The 12,434-nt window shown below is 43.7% G+C and overlaps 1 protein-coding gene across 22 annotated transcripts in view; it reads left to right on the top strand.

The window, feature by feature from the left end:
* Positions 1-12,434, top strand: part of LOC147665764 (butyrophilin subfamily 1 member A1-like) — a 594,753-nt gene that overhangs the window by 459,633 nt on the left and 122,686 nt on the right. For 15 of the 22 annotated variants that reach the window (XM_086949515.1, XM_086949510.1, XM_086949511.1 and 12 more), the window contains 2 exons: positions 983-1,003; positions 1,734-1,760. The exons of the other annotated variants lie outside the window; for them this stretch is intronic. In XM_086949515.1, coding sequence (XP_086805641.1) covers positions 983-1,003; positions 1,734-1,760 — 48 coding nt within the window. The remainder of the gene's footprint in view (positions 1-982; positions 1,004-1,733; positions 1,761-12,434) is intronic. 22 annotated transcript variants of the gene reach the window in all.

Raw genomic sequence — 12,434 nt, 5'->3', positions numbered from 1 at the left:
TGAGATCGTAAATAATGAAATTGTGCATATTTCACCATTTGCAATTGCAATTTTGCTTGATACATATTACCCAAAAATATTAAAGATAAACTGATGCGAGCAAACAACCAAGTGAAGAAACCAAAGCACTCTATCCAGAGCATTCGTCCCTTCCCCCCATTAAAGGGCATCACTGATGCGGAAATTGTACCTCGTGCGTGAATTTAATTGAAGGCGACAAATTTGAATATAGAGGAAGAATTACCACACATGAAGAGTTACCCAACTGCAACACGTCTAATGTAATCTATTACATTTGTGGTAGTTCATGGTCTGGGAGGAAATTAATTGCAGAGACGTTATTTTGATTCCAGCCTCTTCAGTCCGTAACAGAATTACTCCCCTTTAGGAGATACAAATGTTAAAAACGTAGCATGAATGGGCTTGTTGAGCATCTCCGCCCACACGTTGGATTCCGCAGAATCTCGCTGAGTTTTTGGCCCGCTCTACAGAATTCTTGTTAGTAGAACTCCTTGAGCTCCCCCCAGGCCTATTTCTGAGTATCATTATTTCATTGTGTGTGTTATTTATGTCATGTATAGTTCTTTTCTTATTTCAATCTTTCATAATATTGTACAAAATATGTTTCAAGGTGCAATTTTATGCATGCATCATGTAAGTTGATTTTGCGCACATACACAATTTTCTTTCACAGTCCCTGAGATGGTGCACACTGTTTAGGTCTTGTAATGTTCCAAATGCAGATTCATTTGTTCTGTTTAACCCTACCTGTCAAATGTTCATTGTGTTGGGAAGTTTTCAATCTCATAATTTTTAACATCATACCGCAATGTTTGTGAATAGCTTGAGTTCAGGGAATTACACTCAAACATTGTTGTCGTAATATTCAAGTGTGAAATAACTCTTGGAATTTTACCTATGAAATTGTGAATAATGGAGTACAAAATCTGCACAAGTAACACATTTGTTGTCCCTATTTCAGACACTCTCCAGAAGGACAAAGGTATGTGATATTGCATTGAACGAAGAGTGGGGGAGAACTATATTTTGCTCTATAGAGAGACTATTAGCTAGACTATGTCTCCTATATACAACAACAGAAGTCCTCTACCCAGTGAGTAAGGCAATGCCTACTCTGCACAGCAACACAAAACAAAAAAGTCTCTTTGACGCCAGTTTGAAAATCTTCTGAAATGCCCGCTTTAAAATTCATAACCTATTGTTGTCTGTCAGAGCAGACATAACAAAAGAAATAATGTGAAAATGACAGTAGGGTGTTTAAAAAATAGCTGTAAGGTTTATAAATTCTGCACATATTGTTTATTACATATCTTAGAAACCTCTTTATAATCTGCATTGAAATGGAATTTACTTCTATTTTACAGACTTCTAACCAATATAGTGCAAGGCAACTGATATGATATACTTCAATATACCATGCCAATGATTGAGGGATTTTAGAAAGGTATACTTAATGTAAACATGATGGGTTTGTTTGAAAAGTGTCAAATATATATGGCTTTATGAACAGAAATATTTTTTGAATATCACATTTCAGACATTTTGTTTTGCAAAAAGTAATTGAAATATTTTTAAAAACCTTCCCAGATAGCCAATACAACCTTTTCTGGGTTCTCCTTTATCTGTCTAGTTTCAGTGATATATAATGTAGAAATCAATTGCACAGACTCAAAACAAGATTATAATATTCTTCTCTATATATTCTCTGATAGGTGATTTACTAATAAAAGCAGCAAAGGGTAAGTTTATAAATTGAGCAAGAATTGATGGATCTTATATAAAAAAAATTCTAGTGAACTCATATTAATTTGATTTTGTGTACACAGACCTTCTCCCAAAAGAAAAAGGTCTTTCTCTCAATATAGCAATTATGATCTCTTTAAGTGGTATTGTGCTGTTACTTTAACAGCAAAGCATCAATCCCAGTTCATTTTTTCAAGCTTGGGAGCAGTTTCTGTGGCATCATAATCAGGAACCTTAGTGGCTTCTTGTCTAAAGCTCTAAAATGTGGAAATCCTTCCATGATTAGATGCCAGTTGCAAGAAGTATATTTTTAGAGAGTTATGGCCCCTGGCTATGTCCAATCATTAAAAATGTGAACTGTTGGTACGTACGTTCTTTCCTAAATATCTGAAGAGAAAAAGGACATTATTCAGGGTTTTAAAGCACACAATACTTTTTGGTCATTGTTGATGTACTTATATTTGAAGGAATACATGGATTTTTTAAGGTACATTTCAGAGCACACTCAAGCAACTTTCCAGGCTCAGCCCTGAATTATGCAGCACACCATGGCCCTACAGACAGTAGATTTTTAGCCTTGAGAAAGCCTCAGGCCTGTGTGCCTAAAAGGGCAAAACATGTTGACTTCTTTTCCCATGAGGCTCCAAAATATTTTTGTTAGGACTATGAAAGTAAAATGTGCAAATAAACAACTGAAAAAATATAAAAGTCACTAAAATTCACAGAAACAAATTTCTTATGAACTTATGGACATTGTCAAAAGTGTCTACAACTATAGTACCGACTACCCGATATCTTTTTTTATAATGTACTGTTTTTTGTTTGCTGTTCATGCCATATATAGAGAAGCAGGGAGTGACCCCACTATCCAAGAGACAGGGTATCACAGGTAATAATCAAAGCAAGTTCTCTTGGACCAGATTAAAGAAATATTTTTCTCGAATTTCACTCAACAATATTCCTACTGCCAACTATAAAGACACTTCAGTACCTCACATTGATCACAAACATTGACCCAGAAAACAATTGTAAAAACACAAATATAGAACCTATAACTGTTTTTAAAAAAACAATGTATGTTTTTTAATTATCAATAGTTCATCATAGATTAAAATTCTCCTTGTTAAAATATATGAGAGACAAATGACATGTGAAACATTAAAAACATCATAGGGTAGTTATCCCAACAAGAGTCAATAGAATGTCTAGAGGTCCACTGTTCAGTAATTAGGTAGGACCATGAAAGTTCCTTGGATATAACTCTCAGCACACAAAGCGTTTCGGTGTTAACAAAACAGTTTATACGACCACCTTCATCAGGACACGGTTAATAAGTAGTCTCTCCTATTGTTGACACAGTTTTATTGCACCTATTCAAAAACACAAAGTTTAAAAAATCATAACTATATATTGTTACATCAATCATAGTTATATCTGATCAAAAAACAGCTTTCAACCTATGCAGACTCTCTTTACAATGCGTGGTCTCTAAGCAAAAAGAACAAGCATTTGTCAAAGTGTTCTCACAATTGTTTATTTTCGGTGTGTGAGAGCTTCCCTTTGGAAAGTGGGAATGGTCCTGGAACTCTGGCAAACATGGGGTTGTGTACAGGAAAGGGTTTTCCCAAGAGCAAATATATTTTTCTGGTGGAGAAAAAAGGGAACAAATTCTTCATTATGAAAAAGAAGACCAGTTGTTGGGTAAATACTTTTTAATGTAACTAGTGCCTTCATTTACCTTTATTCTTTTCTTCCTCTTGTGACAGGTAATATCTAAACCCAATGCTAGTTGAGCTCTGAAAATTATCTTATCTGCTTGTAGGAAGAGCTAAAGGAAGAATCATAGACCTTGATTCTCCAAAATACAAGAGGTAGCAGAAGTGACATCTTGCCCTTTGACTTCAGTGACTTCAGTGACATCATAGGAATTGTCATCATATGACCTTTGGCCACAGTAATCCCAGAAAATGACTTCACATGACCTTTGACCGCATGCTATCACAGAAATTGGCATACATATTAAGAACTGCATAATAAGAGCCATGTTAGTAGTTAGTAAGGCACAATGCATTTTTCAAGACTCCTACATTCTAACTAGGGTATCAACATGATATTCCAGAGACTCAGTAATCACATGCCGAGATACAGCCGCTCTATGCCTGAAACAGGTATTTACAGTTACAGCCTAAAACACCAAGACACAGCCATATTATGTCCAGCCTTTTATTGCTCACTGGTTCTTGCCAGTATTTAATTGTAATTCAGGTGCTACTCCTTCATCGAATGTTCAGTACAACCTACGCTCCTGCCTCCATTGCTCAAGTCCAACATCCAGAGCCTGTTACATCAACCCCATCCTTTCAGAAGTGGGGAAGCAAACAGTCCACATGTAACAAATAGAGTACTGGAGACCATCACGGCCTGATTCACAAAGGTAAAGTTAGACCAAAATGTTAACTTTATTACTTTTCGGTATTCACAAAGGTAAGTTACTACTCGTAACTTAACTAAAAGTAAACTTACTAGTAGTAACTTTTCAATTAGTAACTAGTACTAAAGTTACTAGTAGCAAAATTAGACCTATGGTCTTAGTTAGACTTTTGGTCAAACTTTATCTTTGTGAATCAAGCCTTAGACCCAGGTCTAAACTTAGACTTCAGGAGTAAATTTAAACTTGAGGTGTATGTAGGAGAGTAGGGTCTGCTTCCTATGGTTACCCCCACTTTTTGCTGTGATTCTCTGGTTTTTCGACTTTAGTATGGCTGTGGCCCTGCTAATCAGGCCCAGAGCATGGCTGTTCTCTCTCTAAATTGATACCATGTACTTTAGGTACATACCTGATTGTTTACTGGGTCACCCTTGTGAGCTCCTGTATAGTGTACCATAGGTACCCAGGGAATAGGTGCTCCCTAGGCCTACCAGGGGCTGCAGCATGTATTGTGCCACCCCTGGTTAGCCTACCAAACTGACACCACAGGTCTGTACTTACAGCCTGGGTAAGGTGGTGTAATCATCCCTTACTTAGATATAGTATACTTATATCTATATATACACATAGACACATATTAACCTAAAAGTCATTCTTATGGCAGGCCTTGACAATCCTGGAGGCAGAGTGCTTGGTTTTGTGTGAGAGGGTGCCCTAGCATGAGTTGAGCCCCTCTGCAGCTTTCAGAACCATCTCCTTATAGCTGTTCTATGATATAGCCATACCATATACTCTTCAGTGCATTATAACCCTTGCGGTTAATGCTAACTTTGGTTTGGCTTTATCAAAACATGTCGTATAAGGTGTCAAACACTTTGAAATTCTACCCCCCTGCCAGTTCTGGCGGCGGGGATAGCATTTCACCCTTCTAGAGTGAGAAGCAATGTAGTTACTGGTTTACCCGGTTAAAGTTAAACAGAGCCCCAGCATCACAAAATGGATGCTGCTTCCAAAGACACAAGTCTGTCCACCTGCACGAAACTTCGGCAGGGGAGACCTGGACAATAGGTTTCCTGTCCAGAGAGGTGTTAGCACCTCCCCAGACAGGCTTTAGTGTATTGGGGCAGGGTGGGTTGCATTCAGTGAATGTTTTTCAGACACTGCCTGGGGCACACAAGGTGCTCCATGCATTTCCCAGTTCAAACCGGTTGCTAGGGCACTCAGCCCCAGCTCTGGCATGAAACTGGACAAAGGGGAAGGGGTGTAACCACCCCCTCCCCAGGCCCACCCATAGGAGGGACCTTAGAGTTAGTCCTACCCCTAAACCTGCAATAAGTATATAACACCAGTCCCTAGGACTCTAGATTACCCTGGACTAAACTCTGCAACATATATCCTGGACCTTCGACATTCAATATCGACTGGAAGACAGAAGAAATCTCCCTTGTGGTCAAGGAGTGACCACCCTGTTCAAACAGGCACCAACTGCATCTTTGCCGGTCTGCATTTTCGAGGCTCCAACTGGATCCCGAAGAATCAGGTCATGGACTTCCAGACATCTCTGACGCGTGCTCCCAGCAAAGCTGAGACCAGTGTTGGACACGAGAGACGTGGGACCGGAACTCCAGGAAAACCAGCATATTGCAACCTGCGCCTACTTCCCGAGGTATCCCAACATTGTGCATTGGGGTGCTTGAAGCCCCCGCCTGAGCAACTTTTGCACTGAAGCTCAGAGACCCACACTCCACGAGTGTCCCGTGGACCCGCTGTGTGCATTTCAGCCTGACGCGGCTTCGCAGTTCCTAGTCCGTTGGCTAGTGAGATAACCAGGAAGACCAATCTTGAAACTACTTTGCTTTCTTGGTTGCTCCAGGTTTGCTCCAGCTTCCCTGCAAAGGAGAAGCGCCCCAGACCTTGCTGGTCTGCACCAAAGCCAATCTCGACCTCTTGCGTGGATTGCGTTTCCCAAGGCTTGTTGGGTCCAATCCGGATACCAACACTGCAGTCAACTAGATCCTATGTGGTACATCTCGAATACAGCTCCTGGTCATCGTCGACCCCTCCTGGTCCTCAGGGATGAAGAGACAAACTTCACCTTTTCACCTGAAATCACCCTACATCCGGTGGCATCTTCCTATCGCCGCCCTGGTCACTGGCTAGTTATGTTATGTTATGTTAGGGGGAGTCTTGTAGAGTGCTCAGCTACTCGGGCAGAGTGTCCCGGCGCTGTCAGACCTGTCGGGCCACAAAGACCAGAAATCGCAGAAAGCTACTGACCAAAAAAACAAGTTTTGAGCTCCTTCCTGAAGGAGAGCAGGTTATCTAACTTCCTCAGAGACAAAGGCAGTTTGTTCCACCATTGGGGTGCCAGAAGTTTGAAAGAGTGTCCCCCAATGCTCGCTCGTCTGATTGCCGGGACAGTAGCCAACGCTAAGGAGGCGGAACGTAGGGATCTGGAAGGATGGTAGAAGCAAATTATTTTCCTTAAATAGAAAGCACCAGTGCCATGAAGAGCTTTAAATGCCATGGTAAGAGTATTAAAAAGGATGCGATTACGCACTGGCAGCCAATGGAGTGATTTTAAAAGCACCGAAGTTTTGGACCTACGACTGAGGCCAAAGATTGCTCGCTCTGCTGCATTTTGGACAGTCTGCAGTCGGGTGAGGAGATACTCCGGGAGGCCTAAATAGAAAACATTGGCATAATCCAGCCGTGACCCGATCAAGGCCTGTACCGTGATCCTCCTATGGGCGAGTGACAGGAAGGGAAGGAATTTTCTAAGAATTTTTAGCAGGCCAAAACATTGTCCCACTAAATCCAAGATCTGGGGTTTAAGAGTGAGCCCATTGGCACTTTCACACCCAGGTTTTTCGCCATGGAGGTGTCAGCTGATGGAGGGAACATATCAGCAGGCCATCAGGATTTCCAGTGGGCATCCGGGGGGCAGTCAAAAAAGAGAACCTCTGATTTGTCAGAGTTGCACTATAGTTGATTCGATTGGCACCAAGCGAAAACGGCCACGAGGCAGCTCTTGATGTTGTCGCCGTTAAAAGCAGTGTTTTTATTACAAGTAAAGAGAAGCTGCGTGTCATCAGCATATGACACAATCTGGGCTCCAAAAGACTCAACCAGTGCTGCCAAGGGGGACATATCTATATTAAAAAGAGTAGGACTCAGAATTGATCCTTGAGGGACTCCCACTTCCAGAGGTGGAACCGGGGCTGAGAATGGAGGGGCCCAGATTGCTTATTGGCGGTCAGATAGAAAAGACACAAACCAACTGAATACCGCCCCTCTCAGACCAATCTCCTGAAGTCTTAGAAGTAGACGGCTGTGAGGGACGGTATCGAAGGCCGCTGATAGGTCGAGCAGGACCAGCATCGCCTTCCCTCCGTTGTCCAGAACCTCCTTAATAGACTCAGTAACCTCCAGCAGCGCCGTTTCCGTACTCATATTGGAACGGAAACCGGACTGAGTGTGATGGAGAATAACATGAGCCTCAAGAAAATTGGAGAGGGAGGAATGGACATGCTTTTCCACGAATTTAGCAAAGGCCGGAAGAAGCAAAATTGGACGATAGTTAGCATGGGCGAGGGGGTAAAGGTTGGGTTTTTTCAAAAGAGGGAGGATATGAGCCTTTTTCCAGGAACTAGGGACAATGCCCATGTTGAGAGAGTGATTGAGGACAGGATTAATTATGGGATTGTTGACATACGCTATCTTAGCAAGGAACTTAGCAGGGCAAGGGTCCGTCGGTGACCCAGATTTTAGTTTGGATAAAAGTTCCAGTGATGCTTGTGAGGAAAGGGGAGGAAAATTAGTGAGCAAATTACGCTCAGAAAGAGAGGAAGGGGCGTGGGAGAAGGAGCTAGGATCACCTGTTGGGCATGTCATCTTGAATTAAGCCTGGATGTTTTTAATTTTACTAGCAAGAAAATTGGCCAATTGTTTAATCCAGAGTTCCGAAGGAGAAAATTTGGATATTGAGGTTGAAGGGGAGGTAAATTCCTTGACTATAACAAAGATTTCCTTGCTAGTGTTAGCAGCTGCTTCAATTCTTTTAGCATAATAAAATTCCTTGTGATAGATTTTAATGCAGTCCCTGCATGCCTCCTTTAGTGGCACATCATAGTTCCTGCGCCACGCTCTCTCAGCTTTCCTACAGAGCCTTCTACTTTCATGTAATGCTGGAGTAAACTAGGGAGCAGAGACACGTGAGTTGTTTTTGCGGCCAATGGAGAGAGGTACCAGCTCATCAAGGCGGTGCATAAGCCAGGTCTGAAAAAGGTCTAAATCAGCCTCCAGATCGCCAGTGAGCTGGCACGGGTGCGAGGCAAGAGATTGACCTAGAATGTCAGACGACACTCGATGGTAGGAGCGGGTGGCAGATGGCTGAAGACTAGGACCACTGTTGGTCGATTTGAGCACGCGCAGGATATCAAAATTCACTAAATAGTGAATTTTGAGCATCAGATGCAGATACTCAGGCTAATAGGGATGGGGGCCATCCATCATCAGAAGAGGATACAAGTGGGGCTCCCCACCAGGACTCTGATGATGATGATGATGATGAAGACCAGAATGTGGTTCCTGAAACCCATATGGAAGACACAGGACTACCTGGAGATGGAGATGGCCACAGTGGACCTTTCTTCATCCCCCCAAGTAGGCCTACTGGTGTACCTAGAAGACAGAGATCTCTCTCAGGAGAATCGCACCATTCTGGTTCATCAATAGGGTCCACTACCTCATCTCACAGGAGGAAACCATCCCCTGAGAGAAGAGAGCATGAAGCTAGAATGAGAGCGGTCAAGCTTAGGGTCAAGATGCAAGTTGCCCTTAAAAAAGAGACTCTAGATCTTGAAAGAGAGAGAAAATTAGCAGGGCTAGAGCCCTCTGGTGGCAGCAAAATCCCTAGTGGTAGGTAGGGATAGGTCTTATGACCATAAAAACCTAAGCAAGATTGTCCCTCCCTACCAGAGTGGGGATGACATCCACAAATGGATAACTGCTTTGGAGAGGGCCTGTAAAGTACAGCAGGTATCCCGGAGTAAGTAGGCAGCAATCTTGTGGCTCTCCTTTGCAGTCAAATGAAGAGACAAGCTCCTCACTATCAGAGAAGAGGATGCTGACAATTACAAGGTCCTGAAGAGTGCTCTAATAAATGGGTTTGGCCTAACCACTGAGCAGTATAGGTTGCTGTTCAGAGACACCCAGAAGACACAGACTCAGGACTGGACAGACTTTGTAGATTGTGCTACTAAGGCTCTGGAAGGCTGGTTACTGGGCAATAAAGTAAGTGACTATACAGGACTGTATAACCTTATAATGAGAGAACAGATTCTTAATAATTGTCAGAACCAGTTATTGCATCAACACCTGGTTGACTCTGATTTGACCTCTCCACAAGAATTGGGAACAGGGCAGACAAATGGGTCAGAACCAGGGTGTAGCAGAAGGTACAGAACCAAGGTGGTGACCAGAAGAAGCAAGACCAAAAGGGTGGGGAGAAAGCAAAAGACCGGAAGTCTTCTCAAGGTCCCCAAAAAGCTTCTAATGGCGAGGGTTCTCAACAATCCAAAAAGAAAGAAGGCCCAAAGAAACCCTGGTGCAAGATTTGTAAAGTTAATTCTCACCGGACCAGTGATTTCACCAAAAAGGAGATAGCTCCAGCCACTATTGCTCCTAAGGCAACTGTTCCCCCTAGTTCAGCTCCAAGTGGTGGCTCTCAACAGAAGGGTGTAGTAGGGTTAACCCTGGGAACTGAGATGGACTCTGGAGTAGTCAGAGTACCAACTCAAGCTGTTTTGATCTGTGATGGAGGCATGGATTTGTCCTTCTCTGTGAGTCCCAATAACTTGGGCAAGTACAGACAAACTCCTTTAGTCAATGATAAAAAGGCTCAGGCCTTCAGGGATACAGCTGCCAGTGTCACAATGGTGATACCTGACTTTGTGGACCCTGGACAGATTGTAATTGGTGAAACCTACCAAGTGACCAATGCGAGCAATGTCTCTACCACACATAGTATGGCAGTTGTTAATTTCTCCTGGGGAGGGGTAACTGGCCTTAAGAATGTTGTTGTTAGTTCAGACCTCCCTGTAGAATGTTTGCTTGGCAATGACCTAGAGACTTCAGCCTGGTCTGAAGTGGAGTTTAGGACACATGCAGAAATGTTAGGTATCTCAGCACATGTTCTTGCAGTGACTAGGTCACAGGTCAAAAATTGCAACACTATACAGGCACTGGATTCTGGAATAATGGACCAGTTGCCTACCAAGAAAAGGAGCAGTAGGTTTAAGGCTGTGCCTTTCCCCCTGCCTCAGGATGAGGATCAGCCTTCTGAGGAAGCTGATTGTGAGCCTGAAGAAGGAACTATCGTACAAGAGCTTGAACCTGATCAGGTTGAGTTTCTTGGGATAGGGGCACCTTCCAGGGCAGATCTGAGGCAGGCGCAGTTGGACTGCCCTTCTCTTGAACCCCTCAGACAGCAAGCTGCTGCTGAGGCTGCAGGGAATGCTAGTGGACCCCATAAAGTTTACTGGGATGAGGGGCCCCTGTATTCAGAGGCTAGAGACCCCAAGCCTGGTGCTACCAGGAGGTTGGTCATACCTTTGGCATTCAGGGGCTTCCTTTTGACACTAGCCCATGATATTCCCTTAGCAGGACATCTTGGCCAGAACAAGACTTGGGACAGGCCTGTCCCTAACTTTCACTGGCCCCACATGTCAGAAGACACCAAGGAGTTTTGTCACTCATGTGTAACCTGCCAAGCCAGTGGCAAAGCAGGTGGCACCACAAAGGTCCCCCTTATACCACTACCTGTGGTGGAGGTTCCTTTGAAAGAGTTGGGATTGACATTGTTGGACCAATGGATCCCCAAACAGCCTCTGGGCACGGGTTTATTCTGGTGGTAGTGGATCATGCCACCAGATACCCAAAAGCTATACCACTTAGGACCACTACAGCACCTGTTGTGCCAAGATCCCGCTGGGGAGTTTTCTAAAGAGTGGGTTCCCTAAGGAGGTTGTATCAGACAGAGGTGCAAACTTTATGTCTAGTTACTTGACTGCAATGTGGAAGGAGTGTGGAGTGAACTATAAGTTCACCACACACTATCACCCACAGTGCAATGGTTTAGTTGAAAGGTTCAACAAGACCTTAAAGGGTATGATTAAGGGTCTCCCAGAAAAGCTCAGGCGGAGATGGGATATCCTGCTACCCTGCCTTTTATTTGCATACAGGGAGGTTCCTCAGAAGGGGGTTGGCTACAGCCCATTTGAACTTCTGTTTGGGACCCTGTCAGAGGTCCATTGTGTCTAGTGAAGAAAGGATGGGAGTTACCTCTCAAACCCCCTAAACATGGCATTGTGGACTATGTACTTGGTTTTCGCTCCCGGATGGCTGAGTACATGAAAAAGGCATCCAAAAACCTTGAGGCTAGTCAGGAATTGCAAAAGGCCTGGCATGACCAAAAGGCTGTACTGACTGTTTCCCAGCCAGGAAAGTGTGGGTGTTGGAGCCTGTGGCCCTAGCAGCTCTCCAAGGCAAGTGGAGTAGACCCACACTATTGTTGAACAAAAGGGAGAGGTCACCTATTTGGTGGATCTGGGAACTCTCAGGAGCCCCCACAGGGTGCTTCATTTCAACAGACTGAAACCATATGTTGACAGGGCAGACAAGGGCTTGCTCATGGCTATTGATGAAGGACAGGAGGAAGAGAGTCACCCTCTCACAGACCTGCTCTCTCAGAACCCTGATGATGGTTCAGTTGATAGTGTAGCCTTGGCAGGCAGCCTCACTGACCAGCAGCAGAGTGACTGAAGACAAGTTCTGCAGGCATACAGACATAGGTTTTCACTGACTCCGAGTCAGACTACCGGGATCATGGTTGGATAACTTATGTTAGGCAATTCCTGGTAATTTGTTTACAGGAAACATGGTCAGTAGACTGTGACCTTTTCCTGGAAGGCTATAAAGACTTCTTTGTTCCAGCTAATCCCACATCCAGGGGGCGACCAAAGGGAGGATTGGTCATCTATATATCTGTGAAAATCGCATGTAAAGTGGAGGTAACTCCAATTACGCATCCTGGAATCCAAGCTGTATCGCTACAAAAGGGGGTCAAAAGTTGGGTACTGGTTAACTTCTATAACTCTGTCTCTTTCCCGTATGAGTCTAGTAATGTATCGGCCCTGAGTGAAATTATAACTCAATCCCTGAGACAAAGTCTATCCAGTCT

This window comes from Lissotriton vulgaris, unplaced genomic scaffold (assembly GCF_964263255.1).
Source record: "Lissotriton vulgaris unplaced genomic scaffold, aLisVul1.2 SCAFFOLD_219, whole genome shotgun sequence".
NCBI lineage: Eukaryota > Metazoa > Chordata > Amphibia > Caudata > Salamandridae > Lissotriton > Lissotriton vulgaris.
The sequence above is the reverse complement of the archived record's forward strand: the minus strand, read 5'-3'. Positions and strand labels throughout refer to the sequence as shown.